The 27,713-nt window shown below is 41.4% G+C and overlaps 1 protein-coding gene across 2 annotated transcripts in view; it reads right to left on the reverse strand.

The window, feature by feature from the left end:
* Positions 1 to 27,713, reverse strand: part of SMAD7 (SMAD family member 7) — a 41,078-nt gene that overhangs the window by 7,888 nt on the left and 5,477 nt on the right. For both annotated transcript variants that reach the window (XM_077463044.1, XM_077463045.1), the window contains exons 2-3: positions 27,613 to 27,666; positions 17,973 to 18,047 (exon numbers count right to left, since the gene is read on the reverse strand). In XM_077463044.1, coding sequence (XP_077319170.1) covers positions 17,973 to 18,047; positions 27,613 to 27,666 — 129 coding nt within the window. The remainder of the gene's footprint in view (positions 1 to 17,972; positions 18,048 to 27,612; positions 27,667 to 27,713) is intronic.

Here is a 27,713-nt window from a genome sequence, read left to right on the forward strand (position 1 = left end):
AGCGCACCCATCCCTCCCTACAATACACACTGTGCCCAGAGCAGGTGCCCCTTCTACCCCACAAGACAGCACTAGCAACATGTATATTTCTCCCATTTGGTAAATGGTATATACACAAAAACACCAGCTACAAAATAAAGAACTCAAAAACAGACTTTATACTATTTTCAATGGTATATTTAATAGGCCAGAAGGGGGCAAATAGATATTGATTGTTTGAGTTTACAGACAAAAAAAAAAGAAGGGGTTCAGAGAATGAACTTTGGGAAGTTAGTAAAGAGTTAATTTTGTGAGAGAACTTTAAAAAAAAAAAAAAAAAAAAAAAAACCCATACATTTTTTTTTTTTGACGCGGCATAGCTTGTATACTACAAACTCTTACATTAAAGCTTTGGAGGAACGTTTGAAGCATAGCAATAGATAGAAATTAGATTTTTTTTACCCCCTTTTTTGTTTATTTTTATTTCCTTTTTTCTACACCCCAACATGAAAGAGTCCCTTCCAGGAAGGATGAAGGGGGGGGGGGGGGGGTTGAGCTAGACAAGTCTTGTGTGTTTGTGTATGCGTTCGTGAATACCACATAACAGGCCGCTCACTGCCTCATACAAAGGCCCATTTAATTGGCAGTGTGTATAAAACGGACCATCCTGGCTTGCGATGAACGACCCAGTTATGGGAAGTACGGCTCGAGTTCATGAATGAATCTTACCAGCTTCTTCAATGACATCGAGCTCCAAGGATTTTTTTTTTCTTGAATTTTATTATTTTTTTTTTTTTAAAAGGTAATTTGCCAAACTTATTAATGGTTTCAAGCCAAGGTACACTATAAAATATGTCGACTAAGTTCCGTTTTAAGGGACAGCGGTGTTGACGGGATGTCTAGTCATTAAATCTATAACAATGATGGGACTGTGATTTGTTTCCTTAAGGAAAATATACTCTTCGTTATATATTAACATACAGCTATAAATTTATGCCTGCTGGGCGTTCGTGGGGCCGGATGTTTAAAAGGAGGCAGAAAGGGAGAAAAAAAAAAAAAAAAAACAAACACTGGCAACATCGCCCCCAACAGCCAGCAGCAGGCACCACTTTTAAGAACTACAAACTTTCGTTTCACGTGTATTTTTTCTCCAAAACAATCTGAAAATGGGGATGTTTTATGACATACAAAAAAATAAAAAAAATATAAAAAAGGCGGTGGCTTTGGTCTGCTACCTGTGGAAAAATTTAAAATCAGGTCTGGGCCTATATGAAATGTTTTGCACAAATGCATAACAAGCACACAAGTGTGATGGAGCCTAAATGCAACTTTGGACATAGTTGTTCCCCATGTTTTCCAATAACCATTCATATATGTGCGACTTAAAGTTGCAGCAACTTTAAAGTAGTTCATGCTCATGCCAACTACTTTGGTCTGACTTTCATGCAACTTGAGGACCACAAGTACAACAGTTGTCCATTATCATTGGTCATAGCCACAGCCGTCGACCAACCAAACACAGGGGAGGGAGGGTGGTTTGCCGATTTCATAAAGAACCATGAATAGCCTTATACGGTATAAGATAATATGATGTCTACCACAAGGTACCCAATAAGACCTCGTGGGGCAACGTTAGGTGAGCTTTTAAATAAAAGGAGATGCCCTTGGTTGAAATCAAACCCATCAGGTTAGATTTTGGTCAATCATTTAGATCTACAGCAGTCTGTTAAGAACCTCTCTGTATGGCACAAAATAAAAAAAATAAAATAAAAAGGGAAATAGAAAAAAAAAATTTTTAAATATATAATACCAAGCCATTCATCCATGCTCCAAGGACATACGGTATAAAGGCCATAAAATGAACCTATTCACCTTCTCACTAAATGCTACCATTCCTTTTGCTGCTGCCACACAGGAAAATAAATAAATATGGAAAGAAAATTCAAGCAGAAAACAAAAATCTTGTCTGACTCCAGTGGTTGGGGGGGGGGGGGGGGGGAGAAAAAAAATCCCCAGCCCAGAATGGAGTCTCATCAGCCATGCAAATTATAGAGTGTCCTTTGTAGGCTGGAGTTAAAGCTTAGCTTAATAGCAAAATGCCTTAGAGGAAGGGTGGGTTTTTTCTAGGGAGGCCAAAACCCATTCACATTGTATTATTTACAGTGTGCGATGCTTAGTGTTTGTTTAACCCTTTTATGTCAGAGTGCGGCCTCGGGCAAGAAGCCGATTTCCCTATGAAGACATCTTTCAGGATCTGACAAGAGATATATTTGTGCCTGCAAGTCACAAAACATCTGAGCTGCACTGGCGATCTCTTGATTGCCCACACATGCAATTAAAAAATGCCTGCTTTGCGGCACAACAATTTTATTGCGTATGTGTCATATGGGCGATCACGGACAGTATTACGATGTTCAAAATCAGCTGCGTTGTAGGAAGTTGTATTTTTTTTTTCTTCTAACAATTAGTTGGGTACAACAGCTTCGCTTGGTGACTGAATACAGAAAATGGATCTGTTGACCCCCTTCACCCTCCAAACTCTTATTTTGGCTTTTTCTATTAACCAATTACTCTTATTTTTGGGATATGTGATGGAACTAAAAGAAGACTATACTTTGTTGTTAGGTACTGATTTGGCTAAGGGCTTTTGATTTATTTCATCTTTTTTCACCATAACCCATATGGTTATACTTTCTCGTTGGGTCCAAAACTCTACTCCATAGGATTCCATGGTTTCCATATACGGCATGGATTTAAAAAAATAAAAAATAAAAAAAATGGCCAAAAGAAACATGGGGTGCATCGAAACTGACGGGGTGCAATTCCTCCCAATGACACCAATAATGGGGCAAAATTCCTCCCAATAAACACCAAAGAGGGAGCATTTTTTTTCCCCACTGACATCGGGACCTTTTCTACTCCATGGCCATAGTCCAGTCCCCCAAAAGTCTGAATGACAGTAAACTGACCCTTTGTTTATAAAGTTTGGAGACCCCTGCCTTAGTGCCTTTATTTCTACACTAGTACAACTAACAAAAGACCCAGAATAGAAACCACACAAAAGCTGCAAAAAGAAAAAAAAAAAAAAAAAAAAAAGTGCGAGGCCGCCATACAACAAAAACATAAATAAACTGCAGCGCATTATAATGCATTCCTTAGAGAGCCTCATCTCATGACCAAGCTAATGGCGGTGCCGGAGTCAAAAGAAGATGGAAGCTGGCCCCTGTATATACTGTAAAGGTTACTCCCATTGTCTTTCTCCCACCCCCGGGGGGGCGGGGGTGGGAGAAAGAACTCTAGTGCAAAAAATGTTGAGGAATACAAAAATGGAGGAATACCAAAAAAAGGAAAAAACAAGTTTTTTTTTTTATTGCGGTGCTCAGCCTGCGGTTAAACTCTTTCATTCGGAAAGGAGACTCTGTTGTACCTCAAATCTAAATAAGCAGTAAAATGTATATTATTGTGCCAGTGTGGTTAGTTGTTTAAAGACAATTTCAGCATATAAAAGGCCCTCAAAGTACAAACTGTCTGCACTAAAAAAATGCATGGTAACCTCAATTTCTGCAAAAGACAAAAAAAACTGGAAAATGCTAATGTGAAATTGGCTCTTTCGGGAACTTTCAGCTTCCTGGTCTGAACAATGGATAGAGAAAAGTCAAGAAAAGGGGGCAAAAAATTAAAAATGAAGATAGATCTAGTATTTGGCTGCTACAGGTACCCAAATGTTTCTTCTACAAATTGAAATAAAAGGCTTAGAGGACATTACAGGTCGATTTACTTAAACTGGAGAGCGCAAAATCTGGTGCAGTTGTGAATGGTAGCCAATCATCTTCTAACTTCAGCTTGTTCAATTAAGCTTTGACAAAACCTGAAAGATTTATATGCAGAGTCGCACCAGATTTAGCATTCTCCAGTTTTAGCAAGTCAACCCTTACATGTCTACAAATGGTCCTCCAACTTGTCATGAAAAGAAATCGGAGCCCTACATTGGCAATCCTTTGTGCTAGTGTTCTTAACAAAGGGTTTTTGGCCTTTCACTAGATCACTTGGAAGTTTAGGGTTCTGAGGATTTCGTTTGTTTTTTAGTTTAGATTGAACAAGATGAACCTGAGCCTTTTATCAACTGAATTCTATATGGGCATCAGACGCACTTTGCATTGGTTTAGAGCAGTGGTCTCCAAACTGTGGCCCTTTGTTTGCCTTTATTCTTCAGCCCTTGGGGTGCCATTCCTCTCAAGGACACCAACAATGGGGTACTATTTCGCCCACTGATACTAACAATGGGGCATTACTACTGCAGCTGATACCAAAAATGGGGCACTATTCCTCCCATTAAAACCAACGATGGGGTTTTGCTTACTCCTGACAGCATGGCATTATCTACTCTCACCAGCCACAGTCTTGCCCCTCTAAAGCCTGAAGGACAGGTGATAAGCTGATCCTTTGTTTAGAAGGTGTGGAGACCCCTGGTTTAGAGGAACCCAACCTGCAAACCCAATTGTCAAGCCATTGAAGCATGAACCCAAAGGAGGCGCCTGCTTATTCGCCCTTGGGATGTATAAGAAATAAAAACAAACAGTTTGCATGCGTGGACCTTTTGTAGCATTTTTACTGGATTCCACTGCTGGCTCCGATGAGTAGAAAGAAATGGAAGACAAAACCCTTTTTATTCCCCCCCCCCCCAACTTTCGTCTTTGTACTGTCATCATTGTGTTTCTCACTGCAATCCTAGGCCATCACACCATTCCAGTACTTAGTAGAAGAGAAAGAAAAACACACAAACATCACCAGCAGCCGCAGCCAGGTTGGAGACAGTGTGCAGACTGAAAAAGTTAATCATTACTTCTGTCTGCCTTCATAATCTAATCATGTCTCCTCAGCACATGCTAAACTCACATCTCACGCACACTAATACTTTCTGCCTGGAAAACTACAGACGCATGTGTTAGATAGAAAAAGTAAAAAAAAAAAAAAAAGAATATACACACATGCACCCCAAAAAGTTGGTGCGATTTACACTTTGCATTGCCTTTGGTGTAAATTACACCATAAACCATGTGGAAAGGGAAGGACTCAGTCCAAATCACAGAAAACTGTAAAAGCTTACAAGTTACGTTTCAGGCCAAATTGACCCAAAAGTTTAATTTCTAGCTTTGCTTGGTTGCCAGTGACAATAAACTGGTTTCCTATACCTTTGGAGAAACTGAATTCTAGTGGGATATGTAGTGGACATATCTTGCCCTCCAACTGTTACGGCCATTACAAAGACAAATACTGGTGTCATGATACAGAATCAAGCCAAGATTTGTGATTTCTCCCTTTCAATTTTTTTACCTAAAGCTTATACGTTACGAGTAAGAAGAAGCCAAGGTTTGTTGACTGATGCAAGTTCAACCCATGGTTCACGGTGTACAGCTAGTAATAAGTAACCTAGAATGTACATTTCTACTGAACGTCTATCATCTACGTTGAGAACAGCAGAATTCAACATGGCGGAAGCAATGGCCTCTTATTAAAACAGTAATATTCCTGAGACACCACAACCAGGACAGAGACACTGTAGACGGCTGATAAAATGTCTACCTAGCTAAAGACGTATACTTCATACCATGAGCTTGACGTAGCCAAGCTTGTTGACCAATGTAAATTCAACCCCTGGCACCAAAAATTAGGGACAAAAATAATAAAAAAAAAGTCTTGACAATGTACAGCTAGTAAGAAGTCACCTAGAATATACATTTCCATTGAACATCCATCATCCAAGTTGAGAGCAGTCACAGAATTCAACATGGATAAAGCAATACGAAGGGCCACTCGCATGCACCAAGAATTACTCTGTGCCGGGGGGGGGGGGGTAATAACCTTTCTTATTAAAAAACAGTAATATTCCCGAGACACCAGGTCAGAAACACTGTAGAAGGCTGATAAATGTCTAACCAGCTAAGACGTCAGTGGCCAGGTTAAAGTACAACCAGTGAACTGGGTAATATGCTCTATTGAACTCTTCCCGTCTGCTAGATTAACGCAACTCAGACAACTTTTATAAATGGAGATCGCCGCCCATGATAGGGGTGTTACACTACCACCATAAAACAGTCGGAATGACTGGTTGCAAAACCGCAACGTAGACTATCGGTCGTAATGACTTCCTATAACTACAGGCAATGCTGCACAAAGGCTAAAAATGTTGGAAGGCAAAGATGAATCAGGATCTGTCAAGACCTTATCGAGCAGGTTAAATTGTCATCCGCATGACACAGATGAAATCACAGTGACAAGAGTTACAGTGGAGACATCATTGTCAAATACTGGCAGGCGATCAGCGGCAGACGCTATTGAAGGAGGCCATCTATTAACAAAGAATTGGTGACATCACTCAGACAGGCACTGTTGACCGCATGACTACCTGAATATTTCTCTTGCCCACAAAGTAATGAGTGACAGGTGCACCTAAAATCTAGGTCTCCAACACATTTCAGCATACAACTCAAACATATTCAGTAGCTTTAAAGATCCTAGGTTTTAATGGCATCAGGTCTAAACCTCACATGAAGCATACCTTGTCCACATTTTTCATGGCACGTCCACATTTTTGGTCCATGAAGTGAAGTGAACATTAGGCAGTACATTACTTGCCTAATTCAAGTGTATTTGGTTTCCCTCCCCCTTCTCTATTAGCAGATACAAAGAAAAACCTAGGCAAGCGACTGTTCTAAGACACAAGGGTTCAATTATACAAATAAGAACAAAGGAAACTGGAGCAGCTGCCCACTACAACCAATCAGATCCAAGCTGCTATTTCCCCAGTGCTGATAAGAAAAGTAAAAACCAATTGGCTGTCTGTAGGCAGCCATCCTATTGTTTGTAGTATCTGGTTTTATAGATGATCCGCCAATGTTTTCATTGTGTAGGGGCTAACTGGACTCTCACAATGGCAACAATATGGCACACCAACACAAATGGAGACACAAATACAACCGAGAGCTTGTTGTATCTCAGGAACAAAACCCAGCCTCATAATCTCTTTGCAGTAAGGTTACCAGGTTAAATAGGCTCTTTTCTTATCCAAGGCACGTGGTCTCCGGTTGAACTCCATTATCCCATCAATAGTCTTGCAGAGCAGCAAACAGTCTCTACTAGCAGGCAGCTCTTGCCTTCGAAAAGAAATGAACATGCATTGAACATGCATTGAACATGGGGGTCTGTTGTGCTTTTGTACTAGCATCAACCACCCTGGCATGCCTTGAAAAGGATACAACCTATTTATACAGGATGAAATGTCACTTGTATTGGTTCAGAGTTACTGATTTCTGCAAAATACATATAAAACAGCCATATTTGATCAAAAATATTGACCCACCACAAAAAAATAAATAAAAAAAAAGTTTGGGTGAAGAGTCATTTTACACCAACCAGCTTTTAAATTACAGAATGCGGATTTGGAATTGTGGAATGTCTAGGAGGTAGAACAGTTAAGTTAGGCCTTAAGGGACCAAAGTGAATTCTAAGAGAATGAGGCCTACGCATCCTCCAGGAACTGCTCAAAAACAACATTAAGGCAACATTAATAGTGAGCATACAAAATGGCTTCCACAACCAGACAAAAATAAGATAAAAAGTTCATAGTGATCAGCCTCACACCCATATAGACAAAACACTGCAATGGAAATACAGAAGGAATTCACAACCTATAGTAAAATCCTGCTGTTCTGCCTAAGATTTTGTAAGCACTAGGAATCTTTGGCAAACTTCAGACACATCAACAAGAATGTTATATGCACACAACACCAATGAATTACATTTCTACCAGGATTTCCTATATATCCTTTAGAAAAAAGGCTGCCTTAAAAAAAATAAAAAAAAAAAAAAAAACCCACACTATACTAGAATAACGCAGGTGAAAAGGCTAAAAGGCAGTGCAAACCATTAGAAGAAAAAAAAAAAAAAAAAAAAAAAAAAAAGAAGAAGAAGAAGTTTACTTTTTATAAGTTAAACTCAAGATAATGACATTGGGTGGGGATCCGTGTGAGAGCAGAGCCGCCAAAACCAAAATTAGCTGCTGCCAGCAAACTCCTTGGCCCCGTTGCTTAGGGAAGGAAGAAAAAGTCATGAATTTTTCAACTGAGGAAAAAGAAGAGAAAAAAATAAATAAATAGCCCCCCCCCCCTCCCAAGAAACGTGTATTACGTTAAATCAAACAATGAATCCATCTGCATACTTTTTCGATGAGCATTCAAAAGAATTCTGAGAAATTAATATAATTTTTGGCAACACTTTCATAACATTGATGATGCGGTTTCCTCCCCTTGCTGGGCATTTCCTGTTAAACCAGCAACAGAAATCAACCAAAGAAGCCCAAACCAACCCTAGGAGGCCACAGTTGGCTACGACCAGAAGCCCAAACCAACCCTAGGAGGCCACAGTTGGCTACGACCAGAAGCCCAAACCAACCCTAGGAGGCCACAGTTGGCTACCACCAGAAGCCCAAACCAACCCTAGGAGGCCACAGTTGGCTACCACCAGAAGCCCAAACCAACCCTAGGAGGCCACGGTTGGCTACCACCAGAAGCCCAAACCAACCCTAGGAGGCCACGGTTGGCTACCACCAAAAGCCCAAACCCTAGGAGCCGCAGTCAGCTACCACCAGAAGCCTAGTTCACACTATTGCGAATTGGATGCAGGTTTTCTCCGCATCCAATTCACATAGCAGGAGATTGTGAGTCGGTTCACACATCTCCGCAGCGGCTCCCGTGCAAATTGCACAGGTGTCCTGCGTGTCTTTTGGTCAGTTTCAGGTCTGAAAGCCTCCCAGAATTCAGCCTGAAAAAAGGTAAATGGTGACGCACCGGACTCCTGCTGTGAGCCACTGATATCTGTAGTGTGACCCCAGCCTTACAGTCAACTATTACTAGAGGCCTAAATCCTAGAAGCCACAGTCAGCTACAACCAGAGGGATACATCCTAGAAGTCGCTCAATTTACTAGAGGATTAAATCTTAGAAGCCATAGTCAACTGCTAGCAAAAACCTAGGAGATACACAGTCAACTACAACCAGAGACCTAAACCCCAGAAGCCACAATCAGCTACCAAACCCACCCCCCGAAGCCAAAATTCTAAAAGACACAGTCAGATGACTAACCAGAGGTCCAAATCCTAGAAACCACATACATTTGTTTCAGATCACAGCACAGAACTAATATTCTCAAAGAAAAGGTCATTAAAAAGGAACCCACACAAGCTTTCACTACAGGGTCACTTTAAAAATATTACAGACATACAAACATCTGGGAAATTTTTCTTAAGGGGCGCATCATCCTGGCTGAACCTTTTAGTCCCTCAGCAGCCAACCAAATGTTCTCTAGCAAAAGACCTTTAAAACCGGGCCCTTCTGGAGCTGAAGAGCCACCTAGCCTCCAGTGTGAATGTTCACTCAGGTTTTATTTGTGTGTCACGACTAAATTGAGGCTGTGGATCAGAAGCCCAAATCTTTGCAGCTGAAAATAAACTCTTAGGAAGCCGCTCGGTGACAGTAGGCAGTCAGCCAGACTGCAGTGTGGGTTATTTAATCCCGCTTAAGAAAGATGGTTGTGTTGGCAGTGACCTCGGCGTGGCCCTGTTACAGTATTCTCCTAGACGGCTCATTCTCAGGTCATTGGGAGCCGGCACCAGCAGGAATTCAATGTTCACTTTCAGAACTGTGCAGTCACGTAGCTGATAATGGAGGCGACAGGCAGATACCGTCAAGCCAGGGAACATTAATTGCACAGAGAGAGCAATGCACCCAGACAGCTCTCCCCTGAGTGGCACCATAAGTTCTTGTGATGTTTGGAATGACAACAACCCCAAGCTCGCAAGAATGTATTGGAGCCGATAAAAGATGGCTGCCGAGGAGCAAAACAAAGACTGAAAGGCAACAAGTCACCGCAACACAAGGCATAAAAAGGTGATAACGGGGAGAAAAAAAAAAAAAAAAAAAAAGAAGGGGGATACCATCTAAACTACAAGGGATAAAAAAAAAAAATTTAAGTCTTGCTGTTTGGGTCAGATCAATAGACCCCCTCAATCCCACGTAGCCCACCCTAGCTGTTTGAATGAGCTTTCTGCCAGGAAAGAGGCCGACAGAAGAAAAAGTGTCACAGGCCAAAAGCTACATGGGTCTCTGCCAAGTCCCAGTTTCCCTCCACTTCACCGGCCTGGCCTCTTACAGGCACGGTCAGATGATGTGTACTTTATAGCAGTACACCCAGTCTGGCAGGCGGCCTAGTCTCATCCAAAGCCTTTACGCTGTCGTCTTGCTATTAACCCCTGACGATAACCTCACTTTGCAAGGCCCCTACACGGGCTCTGCTCACGTAATCTTTCATTAGCATGCTCCTTAGCTGCCAAAGACATACCAGGATAAGCTCGCACTCAGGGTCGCACCCTTTCCGCCTCGCGCCAAGGCCAAAAAAAAAAAAAAGGATAGATTTCCCAAAATTTCAAACAAAAGTCGCAGCAACCAATCGTCGCAACGCAAGGTAGCCATTGTTAATCCACAAGAGTTCAATCGGAACACAACCAAACTAACTGTGTGACGGGCTTAAGGCAAAAATAAATTAAAAAAAAAAAAAAAAAAAAAAGTTAGGCCTCGGAGGAAAAATATATCCCTTTTGAACTTGCCAAATGGCTCTAGAAACTTTAGGTACTCACAGCAACTAATCGTTTTACGATGGATGCCACAAAATACCATTTAGTTCACTCTAGCTGCAAAACATAGGTTCTGCAATGCTATACAAAGTGCCCAAAGCCGTTATCAAAACTTAGAGTGAAGTATAAGATTTAAATGCAGAACTCCAGCCAAAAAACAAGATAAAAACAAACAGCCCATTAAAAAGATTAAAAAACACCACAACCACCTTTCGTTGCAATTTCAGCTTCAATTCAGAAATTTCTCCTGCCACTAGATGTCCTCAGTCTGGTGCCCAGCATAATTCAACCCACATACTCTGAGCCCAGATCATCATGGACAGTGAAAGTAGAAGTAGCACAGTGATGCGCTCACTCCGCTTTCTCCCATCAGCACAAGGAACCACACACACACACACACACACTTTTTTATTGTATATATATTTGCCTAGAGACTTAAACAGCATTGGTATCCAAAATTGTCACCGTACTGTAAAATGCACAGATTGAATAATATAGTTCTCTGTGACTTTGTGAGATACCAGCATGATCAAAAGACGCAACAAAACATTCCTGGCTTGTATGCTATGCCATAATGAAACTCCAGTCAGGCAGTCATCGGGGCTTTTGTAGTAAGCAGGAACCAAGCACTGAACTCCGAGGCACATCGCTCTTCTCAGAAAAGGGTTGTACTTAGGAAAATGGATTTTCACACCATCAAGCAGACTCAAAATATTAACTACAATTAGTTATTAGTTACAGTCTGACAACACAGCTTGTAACAAAAACACCACAACACACAAAAGTCTTGTACGATTTCTGTATTCCAGTCTCGAAATAGATAAAGCCAACCCCATTTTTAATTTTTTTTTTTCCTCTGTAAGATAAGAACCTGGGATGGGTTCTTTACTGCTGTCCCTGCTGGGGAAATTCACCCCACCTCTCGGCCTGAAAAGTGAAATTTCAAAATGTTGGGAGGAAGAACTGGAATAAAAAGGCGACACCTTCCAATGGAGATACTTGTTGTGAACTGTCTAGGAAGGGATTGCCCTCACCTTAAAGGGATTAGCTCTCACTTCCTGTTGTGTGCACAAACGTTTCAGCTGTCGATCTACATTAAAAGGGTTAGTCCACCCAAATCTAAAAAATTTCAGTTATGCCTTGTAAATCTCCTAGAAGCTCTAGTGGCAAAATCTCCCAACCCACGTTCCCAATTCCTCCATCCTTGTTGGGGACCATCGTTCTTCTCTACATCAAGAGCCCTTCTTTGTAGACGTTCTGGAGCTTGGAACTGAACCTTTCATAAATCTTAACAGTTACTTGGAAATGCCCCCATAACCTATGAAGAAATCACTAGTCATATGGTAAAGGTCTACACCCACATCGTATTCTACCAACATTTGCTCAAGCAGAGGCCCTTTTGCCGCTAAGGAATTACAAGTTGATGTAATCCTTTTTGCATAGGGTGGAAAAAGGTTAGAACCTCTGGTCATTTTTTGGGAGACGTTTCACCTCACTTTCTGGTGACCACACAAAAGGGGATTCTACCAAACCACATCACAGATATGAATAAAAGACTGTCCAAAGCTATAAACCTTATCCCGACGATACAAAACAAAGTTATGCTTTTATTGCCATCTTTGTCTCCATAGGAGAGATCCAACTCACTTCCTGTCCTGTTGACCACACAGGAAATTAGGGAAATATTTTCGAAAGGGGACATGGGATGCAATAAAGAAGCCCAAGATTCTATGGAGAAAAAAAAAAAAAAAAGCCCACACACAAATGAATTACTTTTTGGATTTCCACAAAAGTCCATTCTGACCTGTATAATACACGAAAATACAACCCCTCTTGTTTTGCACATGGTTAATAAAAGGCCTCCAGAAAGAGTTTGGCTAAAAACTGAACCAAGTTTGGTCTGCGTTACCCCAGGGAACACGCTGTGCTGTTTCTGATAAGGGAGACGAACCACAGGAGGGGTCATTAAGAAAAATTGCCCACAAATATGTGTTTCTGTGCCAAGATAGATTTTTTTTTCCTTAAAAGAAAAAGGGGGGGGGGGAGGAGGGGGAAGAGACGAGTTCCACATACAACATGAAAGGGCAGCTCATGTGAATTAAAGGTCATCTCCATGCTTTGCAGGAGGAACCAGCTCTTTTGTGAGGGGGCCCTCTGGGGATTCAATTTTTTTTTTTGCATTTACATTTTTTCTTCCTCTGCCAAAGGAATCAAATCTCTGGCTCCAGCCTCCCAAGTCCCGACCTTTATGCCACTACCCCCCCTGAACTGTGCCCCATTCATTAAGCCAGCTCACTACAGTGAGGCCCAAGCTGGGAGCAGGGGGGGGGGGGGGTGAGGAAGAATAAAAAAAACGTGTGTGTAAAAATATATATATTTATATATATATATATATACACATACACATACATACACACACACACACACACACACACACACACACACACACACACACACACACACATATACACACACATACACACTGCACAGAAAAAGCTCTGAGACCTTGAAGGAAAAAGAAAGGGGGGGGGGGAACACCCCCACACCCCCCCCCCCCCTTACTGCATACTCTCAAAAGCACAACAAAAAAGGAGAGTTTGGGAAAGATGTCACATTTCATTATCACCTGCTAAGCTACTAATTGTTTTTTTTGAAGGCCCCATTCATAATTTTCAATTTGACGTGCCTTTGGCCATTTATTATGCCTTTTAGGTGGATTTTGGAACATATTTTAGAACAAAAAATACTTAAAGATGCAACAGATATAATGCAAAGTGTAGGCCTACAGTCCAGATTTCAACTCTGCAGACCTGAATGAGACGTTGGCAAATATAGGCACATCCAACCACTATATGTATTAAATGGGTTAATTTTTCCTCCATTGCAAGATAGAAAAAGGAGTTATGGATTCTGAATGCAAGCAGATGCCCATCCTTTTACATCTGGGTTTATATGGGTTCATTGGACTGAACACAATGAGTTTGGATCCAGGTAAGCTTTTGTTGACCTGAATGGACATTCACGTACATCCAACCACCATATGGATTACATGGGTACATTTTTCCTTCATTAAAAGTTAGAAAACAATGTTACGTAATTGAAACAGACACCGAAGTGACACTCATTTCGGTTCTGATCCGATTTAGCAGGGATCAGTTTACGGGTCCTCTGGTATTAGTCGACATTAGGTCAATCTAACGCCAAGTGGTTAGCGATCCTTCTACACATCAACCCCAACACATAAAAACACATTCACACCAGGCTGAGCCTTCTAGTTCCCTAAGCTTTTCCAGAGGCTAGCACAGAATTCCACTGCACTAAAAACGATCAGCAAAACAATTTAAAAGCCACTAGAAAAACGGCAAAAACCAAGATGGCTGTAATGTGACACTGTGTTCATCTCCTCTTCCTCCCTCCCGGAGCCTCGGCCCTCCGCTCACGGGGCCGGACATTAAAGAAATACTTTAGAACGCAAAACAAGGCCACTAGTAAAATCAGACCTAATGCAAAACAAATGGTTTTTCATGTGGAGGCGCTTGGCTCGGATTCATGGCCTGCATAGCTGAGCTAGCTCCATTCTTCATGAATCAACACTTATCAGGACCTCATTAGGAGGGAGAGCTGAAGTTACACACACAACTTTTTTTTTTTTTTTTCTTCTTCTTTCTAGGAGGGGGGAGGGTTTGGAAGTAAAAGAAAAACATCAGGGTAGATAAAAAAAAAAAAACGGCAACATTTCTTATCTCCATAGTTGATAGAAGTAGAAAAACCGAAGATGTCTGACGCCAAATTTAGCAAAGCACATATTTTAAATGGCTGCGATGCCAGGATGGGATTAACTTTGGAAACCAGATTAATCAGATCGAATCAATAATGGCAGCCAACTACTGGAGCAACACCCCTGGCGGCATTTGCGGGAAATAGTGGGAGGCCTCGCTTCCAAAAGCTATTTATCAAAAAGGCAAAAAAAGTCAACTGAATCCCTAAAGGTGTTTTTTCTTCTAGTTATAGGCCAAAATGTGGGAACTTTACAGTCTTTTGACCTAGGGTTGTCACCTTTAAAGGACTGGTCGGTACAAAAATCTTAGGGCAGTGATGATCAATGTACTCTGAAGGGCTCAAGTACAGGCCCTGAAAATGACCAAATTCAATGAATGAGATGCTACAGAAAGCGGCAAAAGACTGAAGACATACTGCAAGAGATGGTCAGAGCCTTAAAAACATGCAACAAGAATAGTAAGAGACTGCAGATATGCTACAAGATGGCCAGAGATGCTAAAAGATGGGGAGAGACTAAGGACATACTACAAGAAATGTTCTAAAGATGCAGACATGCTCAGGAAGTGGTCAGTGACTATGGACATGCTACATGAGATGGTCAGTGACTGCAGATATGCTACAGCAGTTCACCATAGACCAGTGATGGCGAACCTCGGCACCCCAGATGTTTTGGAACTACATTTCCCATGATGCTCCACTACACTGCAGAGTGCCAGAGCATCATGGGAAATGTAGTTCCAAAACATCTGGGGTGCCAAGGTTCGCCATAACTGCCATAGACAATGCATGATCAAACATGTTTTAGGTGTTGGGAGACTGGGGACATGCTCAGGAGACCTACTACACAAGACTTAAGTAAAAAGGTCAAAGACAAACCAAAACCATTTCAATACTAGAACCCAGTCTAAGGAATACTTTTCCTTTACTGGCTTGAGTAAGCAACTGGGTATTGAAAAGCACAAAATGCAGAAGGGCTGCATGCGAACCATGGGCCGTAGGTTGGGCATAAGGCCTTGAAAAGGTTTGACTCCAAGTTCTCACTAAAAGGCTTTGTTGCTTTTCACAAGTTATACCCCACACACACACACCGAACCACATTAAATAAAAAATGCAAAAGTAAAATTCAAAAATGAGAGAAAGGAAGGAAAAAAAAAAAAAAAAATAATAAAAAAAAAAAAAAAAAAAAAAAGTCAGGAGGCATGAAATAAGAGATATTGGTTTCAGCAGCCCAGGCCTCCAGATTAAGCTGCACAAGAGAGCCAGCTCTCCCCTTAAGGAGGTATTTGTAGACTGGCTCTGCTATTTCCTGCATCTCAATCCCCTCCTTTCTTCCCCTCCACTGGCAGCCCAGACAGAGATGTTATCGTCCAGGCAGAACTTTCAACCTAAACCCAGGGCGGTCCCCTCGCTCGTTTCATGTGGGATAAAAAAAAAAAAAAAAAAAAAAGAAACCCCACCAACAAGCAGGGCTTGCTTTAAGAGTTATCACAAGCTGGCATCTTGAATAATCTGTTGAGGAACCCTCAGGGCAGGCATAGCCTATCTTTATTGGGGGAAGCGCTTGTTGAACTACAAGTCCTAGCTTGTGTAGTGGTATGACCAGGGGATCTAGAACATCCACACAATCAACAAATAAGGATGGAAGCAACGGATCCTTATTATGCGCAAACATTTCTGGTGAACAACATTTTTACTGCGTCGCCAGATAGAAAAATAGGTATAAGAGGGCTTCTGCCTATAGGGGACAGAGGCAAAGGGGCAGCTTTTCTTCTATACTGTGACTGGACACACTTGTCTATGATCAATAAAAATACAGTCATCTCATATAAGCTTTTTTACAAATGCATTGTATTCTAAGCTGGGTTGGAGTTTGTTTGGAACTGGGTTGAGGTCCAAACCCAGAAGCCATAATTTCTGGCTTAACGAGTTGTGAAGGGGGCTACTTGACCCACAGCTAACGTTACAAAGGGTCTGGGATGCTCCTGACATCACTGACTCAATATGGCCACATGGTCATATTTGGTCGATGACACTGACCTTCTATAGCCATATTAGTTTAATGTGACAAGCATCCCAATCCCTTTGTAAAGTCAACTGCAGGGTGGGAACCAGGATCAGGAATGAAAGCAGGCTTTCAGGCTCCATTAGTGCAAATCCAGCACTGGGTGCTTTCCATGCTTCTACCTGCCAGTTTATGCCAGCTGAGCATGCCTTAGCTAGTTCTGAACACACACAAAAAACACCCACACTTTTTTGGACCCAACAACTGGTCTCCTAGCATCTTCACTGGGGCCATAGGAGGTTCTTGTATGGTCCTCAAGAGTTTTGATGGCCCCAGTGAGGATGCTAAGAGGTCCTCAACAAGCAGATGAAAGTCTTCACATCCAGCATGGACACTCCCTAGTTCTCCAAGTCTCAAGGCCAGCAAATCAAATGAAGGATTCAGGAGTGTCCATGGTGGATGTGTAGACCTTTATCCATCTGGTGAGGGCCAACCTGAACGTTTATGAGAGCCCAGTGGTACCCCTTACCAGAACAATGGCAAGTGTCATAGGGCACGGAGGACATGGCTAAAGAGCTCCAATAGCAAAAGACACAACATCACCACAGAGATAAAACAGGAAGTCGATACAAGAACATATGGCTATCACTTTCCATTGTCCAAAACAAAAGACACCCCAACTTGAAAAAAAAACAAAAAAAACAGAGCATATGCAAAAAAAAAAAAAACTTTACAAAATAACCTGAAAACGCTCACGCTCGAGTACAAATTGTGGCAAAGAGATGAATTCCCCCCAAGTCTGGGAGATCTGAGATGGTCTGTGGGACAGGAAGTAAAGAGAAACCTCCCTAGACAACAAAAACAAACATTTTGGCCTATGCCACCGTACTATACAGAAAGCTAGAAAATGTAACCTAAAGGAGGAATAAATAGACTAGGCCAGATTCTGCTTAGTATGGCACATCCAATATGGGGCTCTGTGGCCATGCCTGTTCCCACAATGCACTGCGGCCTGCTCCTACTTGTATAAAACTATATTTCAAGCATTTTTTTGTGCTTCCTCCTCAGCGCTGACATCTGGAACTGAAAATATATAGACTGCTGGGGCCTCCTGGCAAAATCCTTAATGAAGACTTGAGAAGAATTTACTGTTGATTTCTGTTTTTCATTTTTCTCCCCCCCTACTCCTCCTCCCCCTTCCCTTTACAGATGAGGGTCTGCTTGGCTATAACAGCCCAATTAAGTACTATTCAGTTCAACTTTAACAACCTTCAGTTCGATAGCATGAAGGTATGTTTGCCTAGTAAATGTGCAAGACTTTTTTTTAGCGTACCCACAAAAACGCATTTAGGGCGAGCAAAGAGAGATGGGGTCCACCCTCCTTCCATGCGAGCCAAGCAACAACACAACCAGCTTTTCAGGTGTGGACACCACACCAGCACAAAACTCCAAAGGATATAAAATAAAATAGATTTCAATAAGAAAAACGTAATTTAGAGGTAAAGGAACTGGGCAGATATCTCACCTGAAAGCCCCTCAGGGGCCAAATAATTAGATCCCCCTGTCTCTGTAGAGGAAGGCACGAAGTCTGGACAATCCGCTGAAAGAGGGAAAAAAAAAAAAAAAAGCTTGTTAATGAATATTAACGGAAACCTCAGAATTCACGCTAACGATATGGCATATAATATATGTAAACTTTTACCAGCCAAAAATATTAGAATTCTACAGTCAGTTTTGTTATCCTTTCCACAAGGTATACCCAGATCTGTGACCTCCACCCAGCCTACCGACAGTAAAGGAGCGATATGTATTCATTCTGCACATCCCCGTCAGCAAGTACCCAGTGCTAGACTGACAACATTGGCAGGAAAACAAATTTGGATGCTTGCGCTAGCTTTATATAAAAGCTAAACCTTCTTCTTGCACCCCCAAATTTGTAAAAATGACGACTATTGGTAATTTAAAACAAGTAACACAAAAAGGCATTCAGGGCATTCCACACCAATCATGTGCCATTGATGTAACTGCCAACAAGCGCATCTGGGATTAGTGGCAAGTGTTCGGTCTATAGCCACTTAAAAAAAAAAAAAAAAAAAGAAGGATGGTATAAGAACCTCTGGTTTTCATGGAAACATGAAACAGAACACAGTTAATGAATCCTGGAGAAGCAGCAATATAAACCATATGTTGCTATGTCTTTTCTGCATTAATGAGATCCCGAGCAAAAGAAAAAAGAAAGAAAAAAAAGGAAAAAATAAATAAAACACCCCACACAAAGACCAGGGGCCCCTGGGGGCCACTAGCTGGAGGCTGCAGAACCTTCTTATATGGTCTGCAGTAAGATAACATGAACTGTGAAAGATGTGGGTAGGACAAATATTAAAGAGCAACTAGCCTGCATGAGGCATCATGCATGAGGCCTCAATCTAAAGATTCGCCCATCCAGGGCTAGGGCAAGGGGTGGTCAGGAGGGACAGCTGCCCTGTGTTCAATGCTTTAGTGTATTGGGGGGGGGGGGGGGTGACCTTTTTTCTATTACAAGACTGATAGGAGTAGTGACAGTGACATTACTACACCTATAAGCCCAATGATGGAAGCAGAGGGCTGGAAGGCAGTGCAGGCTGTGTTCTCCCCCCCCCCCTTCTGTCAGCCCAATTATGGAAGCAGAGGAGGAGAGGGCTGGGAGGCAGTGCAGGCTGTGTTCTCTCTCTCTCCCCCAGCCCCTCCTTCCTGCAAGTGCAGTGCTCCTATATTCAGAAGCTAGCACTGGTGTACACAGACACGCAGGAGTGACTGCTGGACATAGGATCCCCTAAACTTGCACACCATGAACCAGGGAGAAGGGCACCGTTTGTCATCTTTGCCCTGGGCACTGGATGACCTTGCTCTGCCACTGCTCCAATCCACACTAGACACCATTGTCAGCTATTGCAGTCTGACAGCCAGCAACCGTGGCTGTCAGAATACCCAAAGAGTCATTCAATCGGATTGGATGCAGTTACGGTTTGGTGAACTTTTTTTCTGCTCGGTTCCATCAATTTCTCAATGGTTGGGGGTCAGCAGGGCTACCCATGGCTCAAATTTTCATCAATTTATAAAAAGTTGATGAAATCCCAGCCACGTATGGCCGATTTAATTCAACCCACTGCCATTAAATTTCTCAAAGTTTGGAATGATTTACATAAAATCGGCTCAACATTCCAGCCATGTATTGCTTAACTCAACTTGTCGTCATCTACCCCTAAAAAAAGGAGGAGATATAAATTTTGGTTGACTTGGCACTGCCGCTGCTGGATGTACTAAGCATAACCAAGATGATGATGATGCAATTTGGGAACAGAAGGAAAAAAAAAAAAAAAAAAAAAAAAAAAAGAAGCCAATTCAAGTCCACTAACAGTTTAATTGGGGCAAAGTATGAGCCATAGCAGGAATATACGGTTTAACAGGAAGCACTTAATCAAACTTCAAACAATAGAGGAGACAGGAAGGGTAGACACTTGTGTAATAGTGTGCACTTTCTCAATGTCTTAAGAATTTTTTTTTGTTCTGTCCCCTAAATATCCTAAAGGAAATAGTTGATTTTTCACCCCTTCCTCACCAGTTAGGTTAATTACGCAAGAAGGTTGTATACATTACAGGAGGAAGACTAAATGGCAAGCCTGTGCCAGTGCCAACATTCAGTACGACACACTTCAGACCATAGACGACGCAAAGCGCTGCACTCCCACGTAAGACGCCGCCTCGGGTTATGCAGGAACTTGGCAGGGGAACAACAGAAAAAAATAAAAAAATCTAAGGGACATTTTCTTTTGTCATCTCAGGAAATAACTGGGACTGCCTTCTTTCAGTTCTGTGCCAAGATGTTTACCTTGAAAGAGAAGAACCCAAAAACTTTCGGCTCCTCCTCCAGCTAGGAATATGCTGTCAGCCATTTTTAAATAGCTTGGAGCAAATATTTAAGGCTGGCAAGGGACCAGGAGGTTCCAGACAAAAGCACTGTTTAAAGTGTCTGGGCCAGCATAAGAAACATATGCAGCACATCCCTGCAATGCATACACATCTTCCCTGGTTTCATCTCTTTAAAGACCTTGCAAATACAGGAAAAAAAAAAAAAAACACACCACACCTGTTGATCTGCCAGAAATCCAGCAAGCACCTACACTTTTTTGGCCCTACACTGCTTAAAATCCCAGGCAGAGTTCTCCCCTGCTGGACTACAGAACATAACTGCCACCTTATGTTATGGAGGTGTTCTGTAGTCCAAGGAAACCTTAGGCAGGGCTGTCAGCACTGTTGGGAATTTCAGGGCAGCAAAAGCAGTGTTGTCAGCTCACATTTAAAAATAAATAAATAATAGGAGATAGTAGCTCACTGGATTTCTGGAAGGATCGGTGGGTATCTTTCTGTACTTGCAGACTTCAGAAAAGGAATAAAAACATGGGCCGAGAGACGTGACGCGTTTTGTTATTTTGCCTAGACACTTCAACAATGAGTCCACCAAAGATCACATACAACTTCATTACTAGTTTACACCCTGTTAAATCCTCTCTGTAATTAAAGGGAAACATTACCCTTATGAATGTATTTCACATGGATACAAAGAGACTTGCGCCATCAATGTGAACATTCTAAGCATCAATAGCAATAACTAAGAATAATTTTTTACACTGTTGCGAAATAGCTCATGGCTCATCGCCTCATGATTGCTCTTCACATATAGAGCGTGTAAAGTCATCCGTGAGATTTCAGCATCTATATCATGGCTTAGAAGAAGGGGAAGCCCAGATGACCATCATCAGGCAAGGTCCTGTGGAATCTTAGGGTTCTTCCAGAAGTTGCAAGTTCTTTTGAGCTTTGGCCGACTGGCTCACCTCTCCATGATAGTCTTTCCTAGATAAGCAGGCTTCTAACAACATCCATAAGATTTCAGCATCTACATCAAGGCTTAGAAGGGGAAGTCCAGTTGACCATTCTCAGGCAGGGTTCTGTGGAATCTTAGGGGTTCCTCCAGAAGATGCTAGTAGTCCCTTCAGCTATTGCTGGCTGGCACATCTCCCCATGATAGTCTTTCCTAGATAGGCTGGCTTTTAAAGTCATCCATATCTAGGAGAGACTACCATGGGGAGATGAGCCGGTCAGCTATAGCTGAAGGGACTACTAGCATCTTCTGGTGGAACACTAAGATTCCATAGAACCCTGCCCGAGAATGGTCAACTGGACTTCCCCCTTCTAAGCCTTAATGTAGGCGCTTTTAATCTTATGGATTACTTTAAAAGCCTGCCCAAGATTAAAAGCACCTACATTAAAGCTTAGAAAGGGAAGCCCAGTTGACCAGTCTCAACTGGAGCTCAATGGAATCCTTGAGTTCCTCCAAAGGTTGCTAGGAGTCCCTTGAGCTCTGGCTAATTGACTTCCCCATCCAATGGTGCCTACATAGTTCTGGGGCCAACACCATTAGGCAGAGCTAGCAGCATGAAACCAATGACCTTATAGCTGTCCAATAGGATGGCATTCTTCACTCTGACCGCCACTGAATTTTAGAAGAGGTCCCCCAAGTCCTGAAATATATGTTTGAAGGCTTCCTCTAGAGATAAAAATGTTCAGAGAGACTGTTTTACTGCATCATGGGAGCTGAAGGTTTTTTCAACCATAACACTAACCAATTCTGTTCCAACTCTTAGGAGGCCTATAAATAGAGGATCGAGTCAAGAAACTTGTCGATCTACTAAAATTACCAAATCACCTGAATGGGAACTCAAATTTAAGTCTAAAGGCCCGTACACACGGTCTGACTTTTTTGACAACAAACATGCAAATTAGCTGTTTTGGAGTAACATCCGACTGTGTGTACGCTCCATCGGACAAACTTTTTCTGTTTTCATCAGACTTTTGTTGGCTGTGCGAACGGACAAACTTTCTGGCAACAAAAGTCCGATGGAGCAAAGTCCGACCGTGTGTACGCAAAAGCATCGGACTTTTGTACAAGGTACAAACACGCATGCTCAGAACCAATGCAAAAGATCAGACTACAATACAGAAGTTGACCAAAGGTGGCACTGGAGTCATTGAACGTCCTCTTTTGAAGCGGCGTCAGTACGTTGTGACGTCACTACGTTTGTGTTTGTTGTCAAAAAGTCCGACCGTGTGTATGCAATACAAACTTGTGGACCACGCCCTTTGTACAAAAGTCCACGGAAAAGTTTGTACAAAGTCCGACCGTGTGTATGAGGCTTAAGAATCATACAATTACGAAACGCCAGCCGTTGTGATTCATAAATTTTCTTGGCCACAATTGCACAATGCACAAAATTTGCATGCATCTATTCTATTTGCATAAATTGTGAGTCACTTGACACATTGCTACCCATGAATGTAATGTAAGTTATCACTGGAAAGGGTGCTGATACAACTTGCATAAAAAGCGATCATCATCATATACAATTGTTACTTTAATCCTCAGGCCATCCCAAATTCCCTTTTGGTGCATCTTCAATGGAGAAAAATGGGGGGGGGGGGGGTCTATAAATTCTATGGATGTATAAGCTCACCAGTCATTTTTTTTTCTCTCAAACCAAAAACAGCAGTGTTTTTGGAAAGGTCCATGCCTTTCCATATTACCAAGACATCATCCTATATTTTACCAATTTTTTAAGTCGCTATAACCAAAGAAAAAGCCATGTGCTCCTTACTACAAAGGCCAGTTATAGGTCGGGGTGGTTGCCATGTGTTAAAACCAATAGCCCGTCCCATGAGCCATTTCTGCCCCCCCCCCCCCTTTTTTTAATCAGCAAGAACAAGGAGGGCAATTGCACTCCTCTTGTTAAACTAGGTATGACTTCACAGTGTTCCATTACAGAACTGCGTTCCTGTTTCTCACCTAGAAACACAAAATAAACAGAAGGAACACACTGCACCGCTTGCCCAAAAAAGAAAAATTCCAAAATTTCTCTTCTGCACGAGAGCATAAAACCCCTGCGGGGAGCGTGGGACCAGACAGAAGCTCAGTGCTGAAAGCGCTTTACCCAAGACTCTCCATAGCCGACAATCAGAACCAGTCATTCGACATGAGATACCAACAGATGTCATCTATTACAAAGCTTCCAGGCACAGCAAGGATGAAAGCAACAGGCAGTCATCCTTCACATCCAATCAGAAGCCATCTTACACTAATATGCGTTCAGCATTCTAAAACCATGTTGGGTTGCTATTGGTTGATGTTATACATCACTGTTTTTTTTTTTGTTTTTTAAATGCAAAGTTCACCAATACTTAAAAAGTGTATATAAACCCAAACAATGACCTTTTATTTGCTCCATTTCTTTTCTACAAGTCAAAAAAAAATAAAAATAAAATAAAAAAAAACCCTTGATCCTGCCAGAAATGTTGCCCTTTGCCTCCACTGGTATCAATTAGATGTTAGAAAAGTACTCCCTGTGAACACACGTCCATGTGGTCCCCTAAAATGAGTCTAAGTGGCAACCTCAGGCTGGACCTCCAGCTAGGCCACGACCCCAATGTGTGTCGCTCAGCCCCTCAGAGCTTACTCATGGGGAACCAGTGATTACTGTTCCCAGGTCTCTCTGTGGACTACAGAATACATTTCTTCTAGCCCAGGGGTCTGCACACAAGGGGGCTGGTTTACTGTCCGAGACTTTAGGGGTCCAGACTGACTTTTCAGAGTAAAAAAATAAAAAGTCCTGACGTCAGAGGGGAAAGCAACAATGCCCTATCTTTGGTGTCAGTGGGAGGAATTGTGCCCTTTTACTGGGGTGGGGGGGGGGGGGGGTTATGCCCCATTGCTGGTTTTATTGGATGAAATAAAAGCAAGCAATGGGGCCACCCCTCCCCTTCTTCCACAGTCCCCAATCTAACCGCTAGTAGAACAGAGCCTCGGGGGGCAAAAGCTGTACCTGCTCAGTTTGGCGTGTATTGCTGGAGTTTGTTGGGGGTTTTTTCCTCTCTTGGGAGGGTGCATGTGATCAGCACAGAGCCCATCAGCACTAGCCAGAGGGTCAGGGGTCCTGCAGCCGGATAGGACAATCGGAGGGGAATGAAAAATCGTCCTACAAAGCTTTAATCAGACACTGATTAGAAGTCACAAGACTGCTATATACTGCTGATGAGAAAAAGGTATTAAGCAGATCCTGGGTTTAGCAAACACTTTAATGCTTCCCCCTCCTGATGGAAGCCCCCCCCCCCTCCACAAAGCTGCCAATTGATGCTGTAAGGCATGGGTGCTCAACCTGTGGGCCACCAGCTGTTGCAAAAACTACAAGTCCCATGAGGCATTGCAAGCTGCTGATAGTTACAGGCATGACTCCCAAATGCAGAGGCATGATGGGAATTGTAGTTTTGCAACAGCTGGAGGGTCACAGGTTGAGAACCTATGCTGTAAGGTCTACATTGTTACGGAATATATCACAATCTCTATGCCAAAGTGAAATAAATGCCTCATCACCAACTATTGCTAGTCATCTTTACTTCCTCTACAAAAAGTCAAGAAACACAAAAGAGGGCCTTTAACATAATGAATGTAGATCATTACCCAGAAGCCACTGCCCCTTTAAGATCCACTCATACGTGGTTCAGTGTCCAGAGGAAAAAAAAAAAAAAAAAAAAAAAAAAAAAAAACCCATACATACATACATACATACATAAAATCACACACCCCCTTACCTACTGCAACCAGAACACAATGACAGCAACAATAATACATATTTTAGGCTTCAGAGTACAGTAGTACATTACTGTACAGAATAGGATGCATAGCAATGAAACCTATGGCAACTGATCATGAAAAAAAAAAATAAAAAATTTTTAAATCCCAACGTGCTCCAGTGGTCCTTGTTATTCATCAGCTTGCAGTATAGGGATAAAGTCAATAAAAGGATACTGATTGGTAAAAAAATAAAATAAAAAAAGGAGCAGGGCTAGTAATAAGTGGACTGGATGTCACATAACCCTACTTTCCAAGCGACAAATGGGGCAACTGACTGCTATCCAAGCTGTACCCCAAACACACATCTCCAGACTTTCCTTGCTTCCACCACAACGTCAGTCCTATTTATCTAGCTAAAAAAGGTGAGCAAAATGCCAGCCAGGTTCAGAAAGGCGACTCAATATCACCGATGCCAGCTGAAAATGGGCTTTTGCTCTGGCAGGCAGCCCGTTCATTAAAAGCAACAGGAGTGCCAAAAGGAGATTTAGTTCATTGCTGGAAAAAAAAATTATAATAATTTAAAAAAAAATCGAGCCACTAGCCCCACATTTTTGATGGTATTCAAAACTTCATACTGCGCATTTTCCATACAAGAGCACCACATGTGCCATGATCATAAAAAAGGACCAAAAACTGCAAGAAAGTAACATAAAAAAAAAAAAATAAAAAAAAAAAAAAAAGGGGGGGGGGGGGTGATTGGGTAATCAGGCAAAGATCCCAGGTGTGCCAACTCAATGTCACCTTCCCAAAAGTCACATCAGGGAATGGATTCTGATTTGCAGCTGTCAGACACTAATCAAATGAGTCCACTAATTTAAAAAAAGAAAGCACAATAAAAAAAAAAAAAAAAAAACACCCAACAACCCCAGTTATAAGTACAGATGCAGCTCAAAACACAAGAGCTAAAAAAAAAAGATACACAACACTTCTTTGGATCAAATCACATATCCAAATGTTAAAAAAAAAAAAAAAAAAAAAAAAAAAAAGGATACATTATAATCAAATGAACACACCAGAGCAAAACACTTGTGCAAGAATTAGAATAGAAGGAAAGACTAAGTGATAAACTAGCATTGAAATATTTGCAATCATATGCAGAACAAGCTAGTGTAGATAGAGCTATGAAATGATACAAACCCCCCCCCCCCCCCCCAAGAAAGAGGGGGGAAAAAAATAAAAAATGTCATAAACCCACACAACCTCCTACAACTAATCAATACTCCATCGTATCAAGCCAAAAATCACAGATCTAAAGACATAAAACATTTATATTATATGCAGCAACTGAATACAAAATGATGATACAATACTCCATTCAAAAAACAAAGAACTAATCAATACTCCACATCAGGGCAAATTACATATCCATGCCCAAACATCTAATATAGACATGCCAATGATGATACAAAACACCCCAAAACCAAAACATAGAACTAATCAATACTTCATCATATAGGGCCAAACCATAGATCTATATATAGAACTTTTGCACAGCACATAGCAATCTAATAAAAGGCATGTCTACAATATATATAATACAACAACCCAAACATAGAACTAATCAATACTCTGTGATATCAGCCCAAATCACAGATCTCAAAAAACAGAAAACATTTGTAGACATGTTTATGACATAATACATCACCCCATACAAAAACCATGTAAATCAATACATCACATAAGCCAAATCACAGATATAAACATAAAACTTGTGGACATAAAACCCATAGAAAAAAAAAAATAAAAAAAAAAACCCACACACATCAATCAATACTTGATCATATGAAGCCAAACCCCTTGTCTCTAAACATCAAAGATTTGTATAAAAATACAAACATAAATATGTATAGAAAATACAAAGTTCACCAACACTGCATCAGATCAAGCCAAAATGCCATCTCCAATCATGTGTATCCAAACTCAGGTCTTTGAAAGACTAGAAAAGCTCCCCTGTAGCTCGTTAAAAAAAAAAAAAAAAAAAAAAAAAATGTATATGTATATGTATGTGTATATATATATATATATATATATATATATATATATATATATATATATATATATATATATATATATATATATATATATATATATAATTTTTTTTTTTCCCCCACAACGTTTATATTAAATATGATGCAAACATTAACATGTTCATTAAAAATATGTCCATAAAATACAACCCCAAAAAAAAGAAAAAAAAAATCCATGGGATAAACGTTACAAGTTAAAACCTAGATCAAAGAAAATAATAAGCCATAAGCAATAATTAAAACACATGACTTCAATTCAATGTAACCTAAAACTCACAGAGAAAATGCATGATGTCCAGAGCTCCCCATGCTAGAACACATTGGCTGTCCTGGGAGCTGTCAGTGACACACATCACAGGCAGGCACGATACTTTTACTCAAGGAGAGAGAGAAAAAAAAAAAAAGTTTGAAGAACTCACCAGAAGTTTTGAGAATATCCATTGGGTATCTGGAGTAGGGAGGTGGGGGGGACTCTGCAAAAGAGAAAATAAAGAAAAAGCCATGAGAAAAAAAAAAAGAA

The sequence above is a fragment of the Lithobates pipiens genome, unplaced genomic scaffold (assembly GCF_037356315.1).
Source record: "Lithobates pipiens isolate NorthernLeopardFrog02 unplaced genomic scaffold, aLitPip1_a1.2 Scaffold_3, whole genome shotgun sequence".
Classification (NCBI taxonomy): Eukaryota; Metazoa; Chordata; class Amphibia; order Anura; family Ranidae; genus Lithobates; species Lithobates pipiens.